Genomic DNA, 17,256 nt, shown 5'->3' on the forward strand with positions numbered 1-17,256 from the left:
GAGGAACTATGGGATAGGTTTTGCATGACAGCATCCCCTCTTCATGTCTCCCAAGACAGCCAGGGAGAATCCCTTCACAGAGCCCACAGATCAATGGGGGAGGCTTCTGGCAAAGCGAATTTAGTAGGAAACCCAAGCTCTTTCCAGAGGAACTATGGGATAGGTTTTGCATGACAGCATCCCCTCTTCATGTCTCCCAAGACAACCAGGGAGAATCCCTTCACAGAGCCCAGAGATCAATGGGGGAGGCTTCTGGCAAAGCAGGGAGGAAGCACTCTTCCCAAAGATTCTCTTTCCAGGGTTGGAGGAGAAGGCAGATTCCGTTTGAGAAAGGGAGGGAGAAAGGCTCTATCCCCCCTCCCCAATTGATCAGAGCCCTTCCCTGCCTGGGCGAGATCAGATGCCTCCTCGCGAGGAGCCTTCCCTTCCCTGTCTGGGCGAGATCAGAGCCCAAGCAGGCAGGGAATGCCTCTTTGAGAGGAGCCTTCCCTTCCTGCCTCTCCTCCGTTAGAAATGGGCTCTCCCCACACAGAGGGGAGGTTGCAATCCACCGGGGGAAGCCTTGTAGTCCTTTGCAGATGCAGGCGCTTAAAGCGCTGAAGAGATTAAGCGCCTGTAAACCATTAAAATAAAAAATAAAAATAATCCTTATCTCTTATTGAAAGACCACAGCGGACAAAGGGGTGAGGGAAGAAAAAATGGCGACAGCCACGACGGATGGGGACAGAAAGGGCAACTCCCCCAAGGACAGCCCCCACCGCAGTCCGCTCCTCCCATCCATCCAACCCGATTCAAAGGCTGTCGTTCCTATTTAAATACTCCGGTTCCTAACTCGAATCAATGGAAAAACGTAGGTCGGACCCTAGTGTTTTTTTAACACGTGTTAAATGAGGAAAATTCGATTTAAATTTTTATCCCGCTCTACGATTCGATTTGTAGTGGGGACGATTGCGGGTTGCTCTAGAACCGTTCTAGGTTTAAATCGGATCCTAATATGAACGCCACTCCTTGGATTCGATTCAGAACGCGGGGTTTCCCCTAGTGGGAACATCCCCTTAGACTCAGAGGCAGGAAGAGTGAAATTCAGAAGAAAGAACATTAATAACCTAAGATATTCAGACGACACAATACTATTTGCAGAAACCAACAAAGACTTGGAACTATTACTGAAGAAAGTTAAAGAAGAAAGTGCCAAGGTTGGATTAATGGTAAACATTAAGAAAACAATAATAATGACCATGGAGTATCTACAAGAATTCATCCTAGATAACAAGGAAATTGAAATAGTTAAGAAATTCTCGTATCTTGGATCAAAATGGAGACTGTGTCCAAGAAATTAGAATAATAGAAATGAGAAGGGAAAATAGGAAGGAATTGGACAGGATCCTAAAATGTAAAGATATAACTTTGAAAACTAAAGTGAGGATTGTTCAAGCCACTGTATTTTTCATCACCATGTACAAATATTAGAGCTAGACAGTGAAGAAAGCCAATAGAAAATCTTTTTTTTTTTTCATTTGAGATGTTGTGCTGGAGAAGACTGCTAAGGATACCATGAACAGCCAAAAAACAAATACATCCTAGAACAGATCAAGACTAAACTCTACCCGGAGGCCAGGATAACTAAACTGAGGTTGCCATACTTTAGCCAGATCATGAGAAGGCATGGCTCGTTAGAAAAGACAATAATGCTAGGAAAGGTAGAGGGCAGTAGAAAGAGGAGACTACATACCAGATGATTGGATTCAATCAGAGAGGCCATGGACCTGATCCTGCAGGAGCTGAGCAGAGCAGTGGAGGACAGGAGGTCTTGGAGATGTCTCATCCACAGAGTTGCCATGAGTCAACATCAATTCAATAGTTAATAACAACTTAACAAAAGATAGTTTTCATTTTTCCATGATATATGCTTGAAGTCACTTTTGTAATTGCAAGTGTGTACATCACTAAACAGTGAAGGAACAGTATCACATTGTTAAAAACTGTTCACTCTGTACCTCTTGCTCTTTTGGAATGTGGACAGAAGGCCAGCAGCTTGCACCATTCAGATGGTGGTATACATAATAGTTTCTGCTTTGTTACTTTTGAGAAACAAGAAAGTAACCTCTGACTTAAAAACTGTAACTGTAGAACTACTAGGAAGCTCTTTCAATGGTAACTACCTATTTTTAAAAACTGAGGCGGGATACAGATCACCGCTTTGCGGCGGTCTCCCGCCGGCGCCATTTGCTCCACGTGGGAGCTGCAGCAGCCAAACCGCGCAGCTCCCGCGTGGAGCAAAAAAGAAGCTCCATTTCGGAGCTTCTTTTTGCGGCGCCTTTATGACGTCGCGAGGTGCCGCTGGCGCATTCACGACGTCATAGGCGCCGCGACACATCTGGACGCTATGCGTCCAGTACATAAACATGGCGGCCCCCATGTGGAAGGGGCGCCGCCATGTTGTACGTATTTTATACGTACTAGGGTTAGGGGGGTGCGGAAGCACCGCCCCTTCCTAACCCTAGTACGTATAGAAGACGTACTATATGGCGGTTTGTATCCCGCCTGAGTTTCCAAGCTCTGAGTGAGATCATTAGAAAGGAGGGATCAGCCTGGCCTGAACTGCACTGAAATGCCTGTGTACAACTTATGACCCTGTTTTTGAAGGGCTATTGCTGTTGGATTGTTAATTATCATAAAGTTGTTGTTGCTCCTGTTGTTATTAACTGCCTTTGAGTCAATCTCAGCCTATGGCTACCCCCTGTGGATGCGACATCTTCAAGATTCCCTGTCCTCCACTGCTCTGCTTAGTTCCTGCAAATTCATACCCTTGACCTTCTTAATACAGTCCCTCCATCTAGCTTACTTCCCTCCACCTTTCCCAGCATTACTGTTTTTTTCTAATGAGTCCTCTCTTTTCATTATGTGTCCAAAATACAACAGCCTAAGTTGTGTCATTTTGACTTCCAGGGAGATTTCTGGCTTGATCTGCTCTAGAACCCATTTGTTTTACTTTTTCACTGTCCATGGAATCCTTACTGCTCTTCCCCAGCACCACATCTCAAATGAATTAATTTTGCTCCTATCTTGTTTCTTAATTGTCCAGCTCCCTCATCCATACATGGTAATAAGGAATAGAATGGCTTGTATGATTCTAACTTTTGTATAGCTTTGCATTTTAGGACTTTTTCTAGTTCTTTCATAGCCACCCTCCCAATTCTTAATCTTTTGTAGTAGGAAATTTGAAGGAAACAACATGGACAGTACTACCAGTAAAATTCAAACTAGCCTCAGTATTTTTGGACTAGAGTAGGAGACACTAGCAGTTCATCTTAGAAGCAAAGAGCACCTCTACTTATAACTTACAGGTATAGTAACTTTCCTAAAGTTAAATAAATATCACAGAAAGGGTAAGCCTCTGTTATGTTCACCACCTCTCCTACATTCACTAACTTTATTATTTGCAATACAGTATAAAGAAATTGATTTGCTTCTGTATTGAAAATCTGTGTCAGGCAGTGTGTATCATTTCATAGTGTAGTAGACTTGACTCTGTTTTGATCCTGTTGTTTTTGTTGTTCAAAATGCCTATGATATTTTCAGCAAAGACTGTGAAGTGTTTTATTTATCATGTTCATTCCCATTCTGCATTTGCATGATATGTCACTTGTATTTCTAGAAAAGGAATTGTGGCCAAAGACAGGTTCTTGCTTATATCTGTCTAGGAAACAGAGGTACTGCACTGTGGTATTTGCGCATGCCAGTAAAAGAAAGGACACAACTGAACCTCCAGCGGTACACAGTTATTTGGCTGTAACTCCCACTGACCTCAATAGTATTTATTTATACAGGACTTGTTTTTGGGATTACTTTTCCAAGCTATACTTATGATGACACACATGAAGGATTGCCCTGCATAGCTGCCACCATTTGGTGTCCAAGGAGAGTGGCAGATTAAGAAATTCCCTGTTTTCTCCTGTTGCTGGGAGAAGTAGGTCCTGTGTCTCTTAAACTACCATGTGGCTGTACTAGATTGAATAATGCACACATACTATGTTTGTCAGTGCATGTTTTATGGCTGGGCAGAAAATTAATTCTGTAACAATCAGAATCTGGCTTTGTTTTAGAAAACAAGTCAAGCCATTATAGAGCAACCTAGAGGCCCTTTTGGTGCCACTCTATTAACATCAATACTAAGGACCTCTGTGAATAAAGCATGCCATCTTGGATCCACCCTACCACTCCTTTTCAGGCAACAAGTGTCTTTGATATTAGTTAGGCAATACAGTATAAATTATAAAAAGCTAGCATGAAGAAAATGAATTTGCTCAGGAGAAGGCAGTTTATCATTTTCTTCACCAGAGTTTTGGTTTTGCTTTGAATGCTTATAACACACTCAAGGAATTTAGCTTCTCCTCATTCCCAAAGAAACATGTCTCTTGTAGCAAATGTGCAGTCCATTCACAATAAAGGAGACAATATATAAGTTCAACTCTCAACAGCAGTGTACATGTTGACTTTTCCTCCTCTTTCTTTTTGGGAAACTGGAAAAGTGGAGGGTTTCTTCTGGTGGTGGCTCAGTTTCCTGCATCATGTGCTGCCCATCTTTATAAGAAAAGGTAGAATACCAGGAAAGACCCGTAGAGCCTTTGGTCACCACCCCCTCTGTTAAGCACAGGTCCTCTTGAATTTCTAGTAAGCATCCCCCTCCCTAAAGGGACAGTCCAGGGTCTGCTGATCTTTCAGAGAGGAGAGCAGGCAAGTACACTGCTACTGTTATCCAGACTGGTGCCACCAGAAAGGTCCTTCAGGTAGCAGTTCTCTATAAATCATAAGTCACAGGCCAAAGTGGGGTATCTCTAGGCCGAGACAGGAACATAACCATCATTGTCTCCATTCCAGTTAGTGACCCAGTCCTTCTTGGTGATGGTGCCTGTCTTCTCCTCACGGAAAAGCTGGCGATCCTGACGGGGAATCTTGACTGCATGGTACTGTGGCACCTTGGCTTCTTCATAGCGAACACGTTTGAAGAAGCCAAGCTGGAAGAGAAGATGCCATGCTGTTACATCAGTGAAGGTAATCAACAAGTCACCAGGCAGGAGTACTAGAAGGTGGGATGTCTTTTGTTTTGCTACAAAGTTAGAGGCTACAACCATTATCTGCATCTAGGGGTGAACTGAATGAACCATGTCCCCATGCCCTTTCTTTTACTCCAGGAGGAGAGGTTGCTTATTAACACACGTTCAGAGTCAGACCCTACCACTAGGCAGAGTGAGGTAGTCCTCTTCAGGCACTGGATGCTAAGGAACAGCAACAGCAGTGCCCTAGCCATTCATCCTGGGTTCTAAGTAGACTGCTCTGAGATATGTCACAAGACCCTATCCTTTTGAATCGTGTAGATCAGTTGGCCACTGGAAGGGTGGAAGAGTCATGTTGTCCTTTGCCTCAGGTCGCACATATTGGTCTAGCCCCGCACAGCATGCATCTGGAGCACATAACCTGTAACCATGCACACTGACATTCATGCACAAACATTACTGAGAGTTGTTCCTTCATCTAAGTTCCCTTGACCGCATGCAGTTATCTTCAGATTTTTCTACAGTGAGGCACTTGGTCTTAAAACGTATCCAGATGGTGGACTACCATATTCCAGGCCTGACACTTTAGAATTCAGTTAGTAGTATAATCCATTTGTACATTCAAGTTTCTTCACACATCATCCCATTATCAGAGGAACCTTGAGTCAAAGTTTTCTCTTAAGTGGGCCTACCTTCTATTTGCTACTCTCATACCCATCCACTTTCATAATCATGCATTGTTGCAGTCAATTTCCTGGCAACCACATGCCAGAATGATAATTACTCCTGTTTGTTAGGCTCTACAGAGTCCTCCAGACACACTTCCATGTGCACTTAGGGATCCTCAAAAGTGCTCGAGTATTGCTGTTTGTTGATACATGCATTAGTATTCTTAGTGAGTCCACAATCAAGAACTGTTTACAGTTCCCACTCTCCTGTCACATATGTGCTCACACTCATACAGATGTCCAAACAGAGGGTCAGTTAGGTGGGTCAGAACAGGCATTACCACTAGGCCTCCATGGCCTGCCTATCAGCATCAGACGGCTGGATGGCCAGCCGGGCTCGGTAAAAGTTCGTGGGATATTTGGATACCCGGCTGGTCCTCTTGAAAAAGCCACACTAGGAATGGGGAGAAGTATGAATGGTATTAACAGCCTTGCAGGTGACCTAGGGCTGGTCTCTAAAAACCTCAGCAGTCATGATTGCTCCCCTAAACATCCACTTCTATCCAAAGGTAACCCTCAAGCAGAGCATCATCCATCACACTCCACAGGATTGAGAATTAGATTGCCTGTTATCAAAAAATTGTTTCCAAAATGTGAAAACTAGCTGATAAATTGTGTACATTTTGGACCTCCAGGACTGTGCAGCTATGGTGGACAGACTGGAGGAATTGAGTTCTTGTTGCAAAGGAAACTATGGCCCAAAACACACTACAGAAATAATCCAGTTTGAGACCACTTTCACCGCCCTGGCTCAATGCTAGGGAATTCTAGGAACTGTAGTTTTGGGAGACATTTAGCCTTCTCTGTCAAAGGGTCTGGTGCCACAACAGACTACAATTTCCAGGATTCCCTAGAACTGAGCCAGGGCAGTTAAAGTAGTCTCAAACTGGATTATTTTTGCAGTGTGTTTTGGACCTATCCACAGGAAACAGAAAAGAATCAGTACAATTTCATTATTCCTTTGCTGCCAGGGCACACATTTGAGTGTCGTGAAGCAAGATGGGCCTTTTAAAATTTGTATCAAGGCAAATAGAAGGGTCAGGCTGACCTGAGTCCCCAGAACTATCCCAGGCAGCACTGTCACTTTCCCCAGTCTAGCTTGCTTACCTTCCACAGAATGGAAACTAGCAGGCCTAAGACGAGAATCCCAGCTAATATTGCAATGAGTATGATCCACCAGGGAATCCCTCTTGCCAGAGCCACAATGGGATCCAGGTAAACAGTCACTGGGATCTGGAGAAAAGAGGAGTGCAAAAAGGGATAAAGCAGGCTGACCTGAAATGTGCAATGAGGAATGATAGCTGCCATCAGAACAAGTCAGCAAGCTCAACAATAAGCCAAAAGAGACAGGTTGTGAACTGCCTCCCTTAGTGGAAGCACAAGATCAAACTCTTGCTGAACCACAGATTGTAAGCAAACCAAAAGTGAGTCCAGATTCCAAGCCAGCAGTATCACTGCAGTGTTCTGCTGCAATTTATACTGGAAGGAAGTGCAGGTTCCATTTCCTCTCATGACTTTATTAAAGTCCAAATCCCAATCCGGCTCCATTCCAGGTTGATAATCGAATTCAAAAGGTCCTCCATTCCCATTATAAAGCAGGTCTTTTTCTTAATGGGAGCGAAATCGCTTTATTTTGCCCCGAAAGTTGTCCCCATCTGCACCACTCATCTGTCAATCATCGTGGTATACAGCAGCACAGGGAGCCAGGCGGTAGCAGGGCAAGCGGAGGCTATGTGGGGAGCCAGGCAGCACCAGGGCAAGCAGCGACCTGCTTCGGAGGAATCAGGGCCAGGGGCTTTCCTTGCAAGTAGTTGCTTTACCAATCTATTGTTTTTGTGATTACTGTAGTTCTATATTTAAAAAAAAACAAACCAAAAAGGCAGCACTGGTGTGTGTGTGTGTGTGTGTGTGTGTGTGACAGACATCTCTGGTGAGGGATGGGACACACACACGCCAGTGCTGCTTTACCAATCTATTGCTTTTGTGATTAATTCTATATTATTATTTTTTAAAAAATAAACCCAAAAGGCAGCACTGGGGTGTGTGTGTGACATCTCTGGGGAGGGATGGGACACACACACACACACACACACACGCTCTGCCATTTGTCCCTCCCCTCAGAATCGATTCTGATCTGGCATTCCCATTGTTAGGGATCGCGTCAAAATCAATTTTTCCCAAAAGTACCTCTAAAAAACTGCTGTCAAAATAACCCAGGCTTTTTGTATTTGCTCCGCTTTATTCCCACTGGAATCGATTCAATGAGGATCAGAATCAATTTCCAGTGGGAACTAGGGCATATAGATCGAATCAAGATTCGGAGCTTATCGTAGTGGGAACGAGCCCTAAGTAAACCTTGTATTTTATTAACAGTGTACTTTCCTTTCACCTCAGATTTTTCTTACTTATTTTATTTTAGCGGACATAGGTGGCCACTGTCAGCAGTTTGTCCATCTGTTTTACCAGGACAGGGAAAAGGAGCTTAGCGTTGTACTTATTTGTGATTTCACTAAGAGCTTCTGTCTCTTTAAAACTGGAGCAAGAACTGAGAGAGGAGTTGGAAGGAGCAACTTGAGAAATTGTCTTTGACCACAACAAATATACAAGGAAAAGATAAAATGAATGTGAGTTAAGCCCTGAGGATCTGGTCCCAGATTAGCATCTCAGTCACCCCCACTGACTACCCTGTCTTGTCCGTTTTAATAATTTTAATGGTACTGTTTTATGTTATTGTTTATAATTATTTTTATTGGTTATGGTGGGTGGGTGGGTTTCTGGGACATTGTATTTTATTGTATTTTAATGTTTTAATATTATTAGCTGCCTTGATTTTAAATTAAATAAATAAATAAATAAATAAAATTTTTATTTTTATACCGCTTTTCCTACAGATCAAAGTGGTTCACAGTCATTAAAACTCTATGACCCATGTCATAGTACAATATATCATACAAATCCAAAAATACAATCAAAGTTTAAAAACATATATAACAGCAATCGGGCATCAGATAACAAGCTATTCCAGTAGGGACTGATTTCTCTACAGCGAGTCGGGAGGGTATGCTACCCGGAAGAGATAAGTTTTCAATGCCTTCTTAAAAGCTTCTAATGTCAAACTTAGTCAAATCTCTTCCAGGAGCGCGTTCCAATGGGTTGGAGCTATTGCTGAATAAGCTCTTTAATACGTTGCTGGCAATCTTACCTTTGGCCATTCAAGAACATATTTCCCCGTTGTTCTGAGGGTGCGGGGCAGATTATGTAGGGAGAGGCGCTCCCTCAAGTAACTCGGGCCCAAGCCATGTAGGGCTTTATAAGTAACGACCAACACTTTGTATTGCGCCCAGAAGCTAATTGGCAGCCAGTGTAAAGATTTTAGTACAGGTGTTACATGGTCGGTTCTAGACGCTCCCGTGACCAATCTGGCTGCAGCATTTTGAACTAGTTGAAGCTTCCGGACTTGGTACAAAGGTAGCCCCATGTAGAGTGCATTACAGAAATCCAAGTGAGAGGTTACCAGTGAATGTACTAACGTTTCAAGGTCCTTTTGATCCAGACAGGGGCGCAGTTGGCGTATCAGCCAAAGCTGGTACCAAGCACTCTTAATGGAGAGGCGGCGGTATATTATTTTATTATTATTAATTAATAATAATAATAAATAATAATAAATAATTTGTTTTTATTTATATACCGCTATTCCAAATATCATGTGTGTGAACAGCAAGTAAGCTAATTAGCAAGTAAGCTAATTTGCCAAAAGTCTGGGTACTAATTTTAGCGACCTCGGAAGGATGCAAGCCTGATCGAGCTTGGGCCCTTTTGCTGGTCTTGAACTCGCAACCTTGTGGTTTGAGTGAATGGCTGCAGTACAGGCATTTAACCACTGCGCCACCAGGGCTCCATTATTATTTTATTATTATTATTATTATTATTATTAATTACCTGTGCTGTGGCATCTCTCAGAATCAGGTTACGGATGGTGGAGTTGACTGTGATGCTGGCTCGTACAATTACTTCCACAGATGTCACATCAGAGTATTCCTACGACAAAAGGGAATAAGGCTCAGAACAACCAAGAATCAAAACCAAGAGAATGACAGAGCCTTCTACTGGGACACTTCAGAATCAGTATGGGAACCTATATTAGTTCCTTTGCAGTCTGCTACCATGTTCATAACAAGGCAAGCAAAACAAAGAAAAACCCCAAAACTCAAGAAAAACAACAAGAAACAAGTCAACACCACAAGGAAAATAGTGGAGGAAATTTCAGATGCTTTTTAAAAAGGGAGAATGCTAACTGAAGACCCATCAAATTTTGAACAGTATTCTTAGGGGGGCACATCTGCAGCAATAGTTTAAGTAAAGAGACACCTAAGCATCACTGAAGGGTCTACTGCACTTATTTATTTCTGGAGCAGAAATACATGGCACTATTACCTGGGATATGTTTGGACAGCATCTGGAGTTTACCACTTCATCAAAATGACACTTCAGAAAATTCTGGTCAAGGATTGTAAGCCATCAGTGCTGCTGCCTAAGCTACACCAGTTTACTACCTCTTAATACCAAAGTGTTATCACAGAGTTCTTGTCTAACTTGTACAGTGGACCCTTGTTATACGCTGGGGTTTGGTTCCAAGATCCCCCGTGTATGACAAAATCCGTGTATGCTCAAGTCCCATTAAATATAATGACATAGCAAAATGGTGTCCCTTATAAAAATGGAAAATCAAGGTAAATTTATACTTTTTTGGGACATTTTCAAACCGTGTATGCTTGAATCCGTGTATAAAAAATCCGTGTATAAGAAGGGCCGACTGTATTCTTTTGCCTAACCAATATTCTTCATGACCTGATAGGCTGGCATGGCATCCTGCATAAAATTTGTTCCATAACTTTTTAAATAGCTGCATGTGTTGCTATTTCTCTCACACTCAGCAGAGGGAGTCAGACTAACCTCCAGAAAGGTGCTGTTCCAGAGACGACCCCAAATATTGAGGACAGCTGAGCGGTCAAAGCTGGAAAGGGGGCAGTGGAAGAGCTGACAACGAGCAGTGCCTTGAGCACAATCCTGAAACATGAGATAAAAGGTAACAGATTATGTTAGAGCCAGCAAAAGAATCATAGGTACCCTGTGGTCTGAGTGGGGGTCTGCCTCACTCTGAAATATGAAATGAGGTATCTCTTCTGTTTAGACATGAGCTGCTTCTGAAGAAAATGCAATATCAGGCAGACACATTTTTCTTTTTTTCCAATAATACCATCTGGGTATCATTATAAAATCCTGATGGATTAAGATAGACATTTTTGTTTGGGTACCTCCCAAGGGTAACTAGTTGGGTAGCTACATGCAGTGCCCACCAACAAACCATCCTTCTTTCACATGTCTTGCTGTTTGGATGGCTGTAATGATACTATAAATTGCAGAATCTGGTTTCTAGCATAGAATGTATTTGCTACATGAGAATCCTGAGAACTCCCATTTTTCATTTAACATCACCAATAAAGGTTTCTGGACCCCATGATTTTAGAGAAGCAATGCAAAAGTTTGTCTGCCTAAAGGCTCTCATGTAAAGACTAGGAGGACAAGGGTGAAATTGAATTTTTGCTATACATTGGCAGGCACACCTCTGTTAACAAAGCCTTTGACAAAGATGCTCCTTTAAAAAATATTTTTTATAACAGGCAGTCCTCCTTCCTCTTGGTTCTCTGTAAGGTGGAAGTTTTTCAGCAGCACCAGCATTGGGAAGGTGAAGGTGGGCTGGAGAAACACAGACTTCCACTGTGGGGCTGCACCACTGTGTCTGCGATAAACAATGCAATAAGGCTTGAGCTGGGGAAAATGGGATTCTACTCTAGCTAACATTGTAGCTGCAGGTGCCTGCCTATAATAGGCAATACAAGCTGCAGTTGCCTCCAGAATCCCTTACTGAATATGTGTGAACAGCTAAATAGAGGAAAAAAGGGGAGAGCAGATCAGCTTGACTCCCCAGCTACCCCTAGCATGTTAAAAAAGCATAGGTATAGAAGTCTGGCCACCAAAATGAAAATCATAGAAAAATGGAGGCAGGTGAAAAGGGAAGAAAAAAGCATTCCTGGATGAATTTTGAAAGAAGCTTTCAAGTCGTCTCTAGAAGTTTCATAATGTCTTTGTTTATATATACATATCTGACCTGACCTGATGGTTTCATTTCACATTTATATATTGTTAGCTTTGATTAAAAAGTTTGCTGAACAATAGTTAAATTGCTCTCCTTTTGTGTGGTATAGGAACCTCCTGCAAGTATAATTTTTTGTATTTTGTAAGTCCCCTTGAGTCTCAGTCTGAGGAGAAGCTAGGATATAATTAGAGGGATGGATGGATCTCTATTCTTTCCATGTTATTTCTGCCTCTAGTACAAAATTTTCTGCTAAAGAAATAATACCCAGAACACATATATTTTATTAACTAAAGTATACCTGTATGGACAAACTACATCCTTCACATAATTGGTCTTTCAAAATTCTAACATGGTTGTTGCATAATGAAAGCAAGTTGTAAGGTTGCAGATTTTGTACCCTTGGGGTGCCAGATGCACAACTACCCTTATAAATCATAGCTTCTTGAATCTGCATTCATTTTTTAAATAAATAAAAAGTATAATTATAATTTTATAATTACATTTATTAGCAGTTTATCCTTTTCTGTGCCTGGGTGAGTGTGCGGGGATGATTTGTCCCTGAATGTCATGCTGTGCACTTGGTTTCATGCTTGCATGACAATTTTATGGATGGGTGGAATGCAGCCAGTCTCGACCACTGCCCTTGGACAGAGTCTTACCAAGGTAGCATTTTTTCGTCTCTCCCAGTACGTCAATGGCCTGCTGGCTATCTCTGTCTGCTGAGCTTCCCGCTTCTTCCTAGCTTGATAAGGAGGCTCCTGAAGAAAAGAGTAGAAGATTAGGAATGTTGCAAATACTGTCACTTTCTATTCTCAAAACAAGAACTATAGCTTCACCATTTCCTCAAATAAGCAACATATTTGCTGTGTAATTTCAGATACTCATCCAAAAAAGAGATTTTGCAAATGCATTCATCATTTCTGGAATTGTGAATAATATCAAGGCTAAATTTGCAAATCAGGTTTTTGGGCTGGGGGGGGGGGGAGATCATAGTCCCAAATATGATTATTAGAAAAGAGAAAAATATCTGCAAAAATAAATGCTTGCAGTTGGACCAATGTGGGATCACAGAGAAAAATACAGTCCTGCTTTGCTTATCACAAGCAACACAGCTAATCAAGAATTTGGTGGCTGGTAGTACCTGTATCAGAGCCAGTGTGGCGTAATGGTTTAAGGGTTGGACTGTGACTCTGGAGATCAGGGTTCCATTCCTCACTTGCCATGAAACCCACTGGCTGACTCTGGGCAAGTTACATGCTCTCAGCTTCAGGGGAAGGCAATGGCAAACCTCCTCTGAACAAAACTTGCCAAGAAAATTCCATGATAGGTTTGCCTTAGGGCCGCCATAAGTCAGAAATTACTTGAAGGTGCACCGCCACCATCACAACAACTACGACATACTAATATCAAGGCTGTGTGAGCCTGTGAAGAAGTGGGATAGGGAAGTCATACACTGCCCTTATCACTACAAAATGTTCTCCATCTTTGCCTCAGTCCCATGACACTTACTAGAGTAAGATGCAGTGGGTTCGGTTCTGGATAGCAGGTTTTGCGCTGCTGAGGTTGGGTTGATAGCTCCAACTCTAACTTCAAGGGATAGAGAAGCCACTTTCCATTTGCAATTTCATGGGGCCACATGACATTGAGGAAGGCTGAGCCAAGAGTGTTCAGTGACTGGCCCCTGTTTGTGACCTGGGGGTGAGAGAGACAAGGAAGGAAAAGGTGCATGTGAAAGTGCTACCCAAAGGCAAAGGTAAACACTTCACCCATCCCCCTACAGCAGGGGTTGGGAACATCTGGACTTCCAGATGTTGGACTACTACTCCTACTATCCCTCTTTATTGGCTGTATTGGCTAGGGCTGATGGAAACTCTAGTCCAACAAGACCAGGAAGACCATAGGTTCACCAGCTCTGACCTTAGATTTTACTCAGTACACAGTGCCATGCCTCAATTACATTTTGCATTAATCTCCATACATAAAATCTCAATGCATGACATATGTAAGAGACCACAGTTTGTTTGAATCTGGAATAGCTAATATTCAATATTTCTCTAGCTGTTAGAACAGGTGCAATCCCACATTCATTCCTAACCAGGCACTAGAAAGGAACACTTGTAGCTGTTTTGCAGGGTGCTTAAAGGGACAAAGAATGCTATCTACCACATATCTCTTCTGACATGTTCTCTCACTATAAAATTCTGACTCCTGGCTTCAAGTACTCTCGCTTCTAGCTATAATCCATGAAACTGCTATAAAACATCCTCCCACAACATAGCACCTCCTGATGTGTTAAGACTAAGACCCACACTTTCTGAGGATGATTGGAGTTGTAGTCTAACACATCAGGAGGTTTAGTATGCAAAGGGATCTTGTAACACTTTTGAGACTAACTGAGTGAAAGGTGTACAATAAACTTTCATAGACCTGGTCTACTTCCTTAGATATCAGGAGGGTGGTAGTTTGAGGAGCAGGAATTAACAAAGTGGGTTACAAACAAGGCCTCAAGGCTGATCAAGAGGAAACACTCACTCACCGTCACCTTGTAGAGCACGGGACTGCCCACCTCACTCTCTTTTTTCATGGCACTCTCACCCCGCACCTCTCCACTGTAGAAGAGCTGCTGTGGTTCTGCCATTCTAGGGAATGAGAGAAGGGGAGAGACAATACTGGATGCACAGAACTCTCAGTAGGCAAAAAGAGTGAGACATTCACCCTCTGCCAATCTGGAAATGGTTGTGCTATGATAGGCGTAGGCTGTAATGGTTCTGGATACAAATAGAGGGTAGATTGTTCTGTTAATTTCCATTGGACATATGAAAAAAGAATTTCTGATGTCAGTTGAATTGTGCTTGCAATTCCTCATTCTCAAGTGGGGAATGCGTTTCATTCATAGCTAAGGTTGGCAGGAATGCTCAGGCAGGTGCCATGCTCCATACCAGCTCTGCTCCCCGCAAATTCTGACCAAGGCAATCCAGAATTCTCCAAAAGGTATAAAATATGAAGGCTAAATAATATTTGTGCATATTAGTGATTTTATTTTTGCCAGCCACAAGGGAAGTAGCTCCCAGCAACTGAAACATGGTGTTGGAAAGAAGTATAAAGAAAGCACTTTGTGCTTCTAAAATCAAAGGTATAGCACAAGACAATTGACATCCACCTTGATCCTAATAAATGCAGACCCCTTCTGGCAACCTTACAGAACTCATCTGCCAAACAGACCAATCTGTATATTTGCATCAGTTCATATTCAGCTGTGGACTGTAGCTATGGGAGCTGCAGAGTAAATATGGAACATGCACAGGAAGAGGATACCTAGAATTTCTCTCATGCTGTAGCCTTTTCCTGTATGGAAGTATCTTGCAGTGGTCCTCAGTGAAGAATGCATGTGGAAAATGTCCTAGGAAGACTGACTAGCTAATTGCACCTGTCCTCTAAAACTCACCAGCAAATATTATTATGCTCATGGCTCTCCATCATGACTCTTTCTTTCTTTTTTAAAAAATTAAAATTTATTAATACATTCTAAAACAAAACATGACAAACAGTACACCAAAACAACAATAAATACAGGTAACAACCCAGATAAGGCCCTGAAAATTATAGATAAAAGGTATATTTAGGTATCCTGAAAGACATCTTTCCATAAAATTTTAGCTAAAATTATGGGATGTCTAGAGACTAAATCTTGCTGGATGTATTCAGTAAATGGGTGCCAAATCTTATGAAAGGTCAATCCAGAGTGTAAGCCTCTGTTGTTATTATCTGCCATTTTCCCCATAAACCATTAAATACATGGACTCATTTACCATTTAAAACTAGGTCCATTACTTGAATACTATCAAGTTGGTCCATCAATGGTACCTCACCCCAATCAAACTGGCTCGTATGTCTACCAATGCTAATCCCAAATGCTGGAGGGGTTGTGAAGTTAGGGGAACCTTTGTACATATGTGGCTGGATTATCCCTTAGTGCATGAGTATTGGACAGAAATTTTACAACTGATCTTCAAGATCACTAAACAAAGTATACAATTATCACCACTCCTGCTCCTGTTCTCCATTTTTTGTGAATGAAAGTAAAGCCCTGCAGCATAAAGAACTTATTAGTTTGCTTCTGGATGTTGCCAGGCTTGAGATAGCCAAGAACTGGAAAACTGGAAAGTTGAATATTGCAGGATGGTGGACTAGATTCTGGGACTTGTGGTTAATGGAGAAAATGGTCATGACTCTTTCTTGTGTACTTCCACTCTGCATGTATCTGGCAGCAGACACCAGCTCTTCTTTTTATGTTACGCCTCGGTACCATAGCTTGACAAGGGAATCACATTGACTGGAAGTGAATGGAAAGTCTTCCCATGTGGCTCTTACCCAGCAACAGAGAGTGGAAGCTCCATGACCACACGGGCACGTGCTATCAGTGGGGCCAACCCAGGCTGCTCCGAGGTCCTGAAGGCAAAAGCAAGAAGTGAGAGATGCTAAGCCAAGGTAGTGTTTACTATCATCATGCCAATCTGCCACCTTGTCTTTCCCTTTGATGACTGTCTAACATTTCCTGTACATTCCTCACAACCCCTGACCTGATGAATCTAATCTCTACAGTGTCCTGCAAACACACACACACACACACAATTAAGGGATTTTCAAATAATGAACAAACCCAAGTTGCTCAAGAATTTAGGTTTGGCCAGCTGACCTTGAAATACCTTAGATCTGGGCTATCATCAGCAAAGTTGACTTCATTAAATTGCCTAGGAGATGGGGGTCTGCAAACCTGGCAGAGGAATTCTTGCAAGATAAATCCTTTGATTTATCTAGCAATTTCAGCTCTTGGGAGGAAGAGGAGTAATACTCACGTGCTAAGTTTTAGCTCCACTTCCAGCTCTGTGGTCTCCAAGGTAATGCCAAAGGTGCTGAGAACAAGGTAGAACCGAAACTGAGGGGAGAAACAGAAAGGGGTAGGGGGTGAGGAATTTGGAAATAAAAAATGTGATGAAACATAGACAGTTACTTTTATGGAGGTGATTATGGTCTTGGTCACTCTGTACGTCACCTGTGCTCCACGTTTCATGGGGTTCCCAAGCTCACATTCAACATAGGAGGCATTTTGGTTAGACATACAGGCTGGGGCCTTCTCCTGTAAAAGATAAGGTTATTGATCATATGTTTGCAGAGGCTGTATATTACTGTATGCTGCCGCAAATGAAATCTAAATGTGGTGCCATGTGGTGTGAGTAGAACAAAGAACTATAAATTGTGGTTTAACCTGCATCAAGTAATTTCCTCCCCTTACCTTAGAAAAAATGGCAAAGAC

The 17,256-nt window shown here is 42.3% G+C and overlaps 2 protein-coding genes across 7 annotated transcripts in view; both read right to left on the reverse strand.

Annotated features, from left to right (window-relative positions):
- The window catches only part of MCRS1 (microspherule protein 1), a 554,896-nt gene that overhangs the window by 29,180 nt on the left and 508,460 nt on the right, over positions 1 to 17,256 (reverse strand). The gene's annotated exons all lie outside the window — the stretch shown is intronic.
- Positions 3,178 to 17,256, reverse strand: part of ITGA7 (integrin subunit alpha 7) — a 79,197-nt gene continuing 65,118 nt past the window's right edge. For 3 of the 5 annotated variants that reach the window (XM_042448645.1, XM_042448644.1, XM_042448647.1), the window contains 10 exons: positions 16,996 to 17,079; positions 16,799 to 16,878; positions 16,314 to 16,391; positions 14,479 to 14,581; positions 13,452 to 13,634; positions 12,602 to 12,700; positions 10,739 to 10,852; positions 9,725 to 9,823; positions 6,893 to 7,018; positions 3,178 to 5,018 (listed from right to left, as the gene is read on the reverse strand). In XM_042448645.1, the coding sequence (XP_042304579.1) occupies positions 4,839 to 5,018; positions 6,893 to 7,018; positions 9,725 to 9,823; positions 10,739 to 10,852; positions 12,602 to 12,700; positions 13,452 to 13,634; positions 14,479 to 14,581; positions 16,314 to 16,391; positions 16,799 to 16,878; positions 16,996 to 17,079 (1,146 nt within the window). In that variant the 3' untranslated portion in view covers positions 3,178 to 4,838. Of the gene's footprint in view, positions 5,019 to 6,011; positions 6,180 to 6,892; positions 7,019 to 9,724; positions 9,824 to 10,738; positions 10,853 to 12,601; positions 12,701 to 13,451; positions 13,635 to 14,478; positions 14,582 to 16,313; positions 16,392 to 16,798; positions 16,879 to 16,995; positions 17,080 to 17,256 lie in introns of all 5 variants that reach the window. The other 2 variants (XM_042448646.1, XR_006101841.1) reach the window with 2 other exon arrangements.

The sequence above is a fragment of the Sceloporus undulatus genome, chromosome 2 (assembly GCF_019175285.1).
Source record: "Sceloporus undulatus isolate JIND9_A2432 ecotype Alabama chromosome 2, SceUnd_v1.1, whole genome shotgun sequence".
Lineage (NCBI taxonomy): Eukaryota > Metazoa > Chordata > Lepidosauria > Squamata > Phrynosomatidae > Sceloporus > Sceloporus undulatus.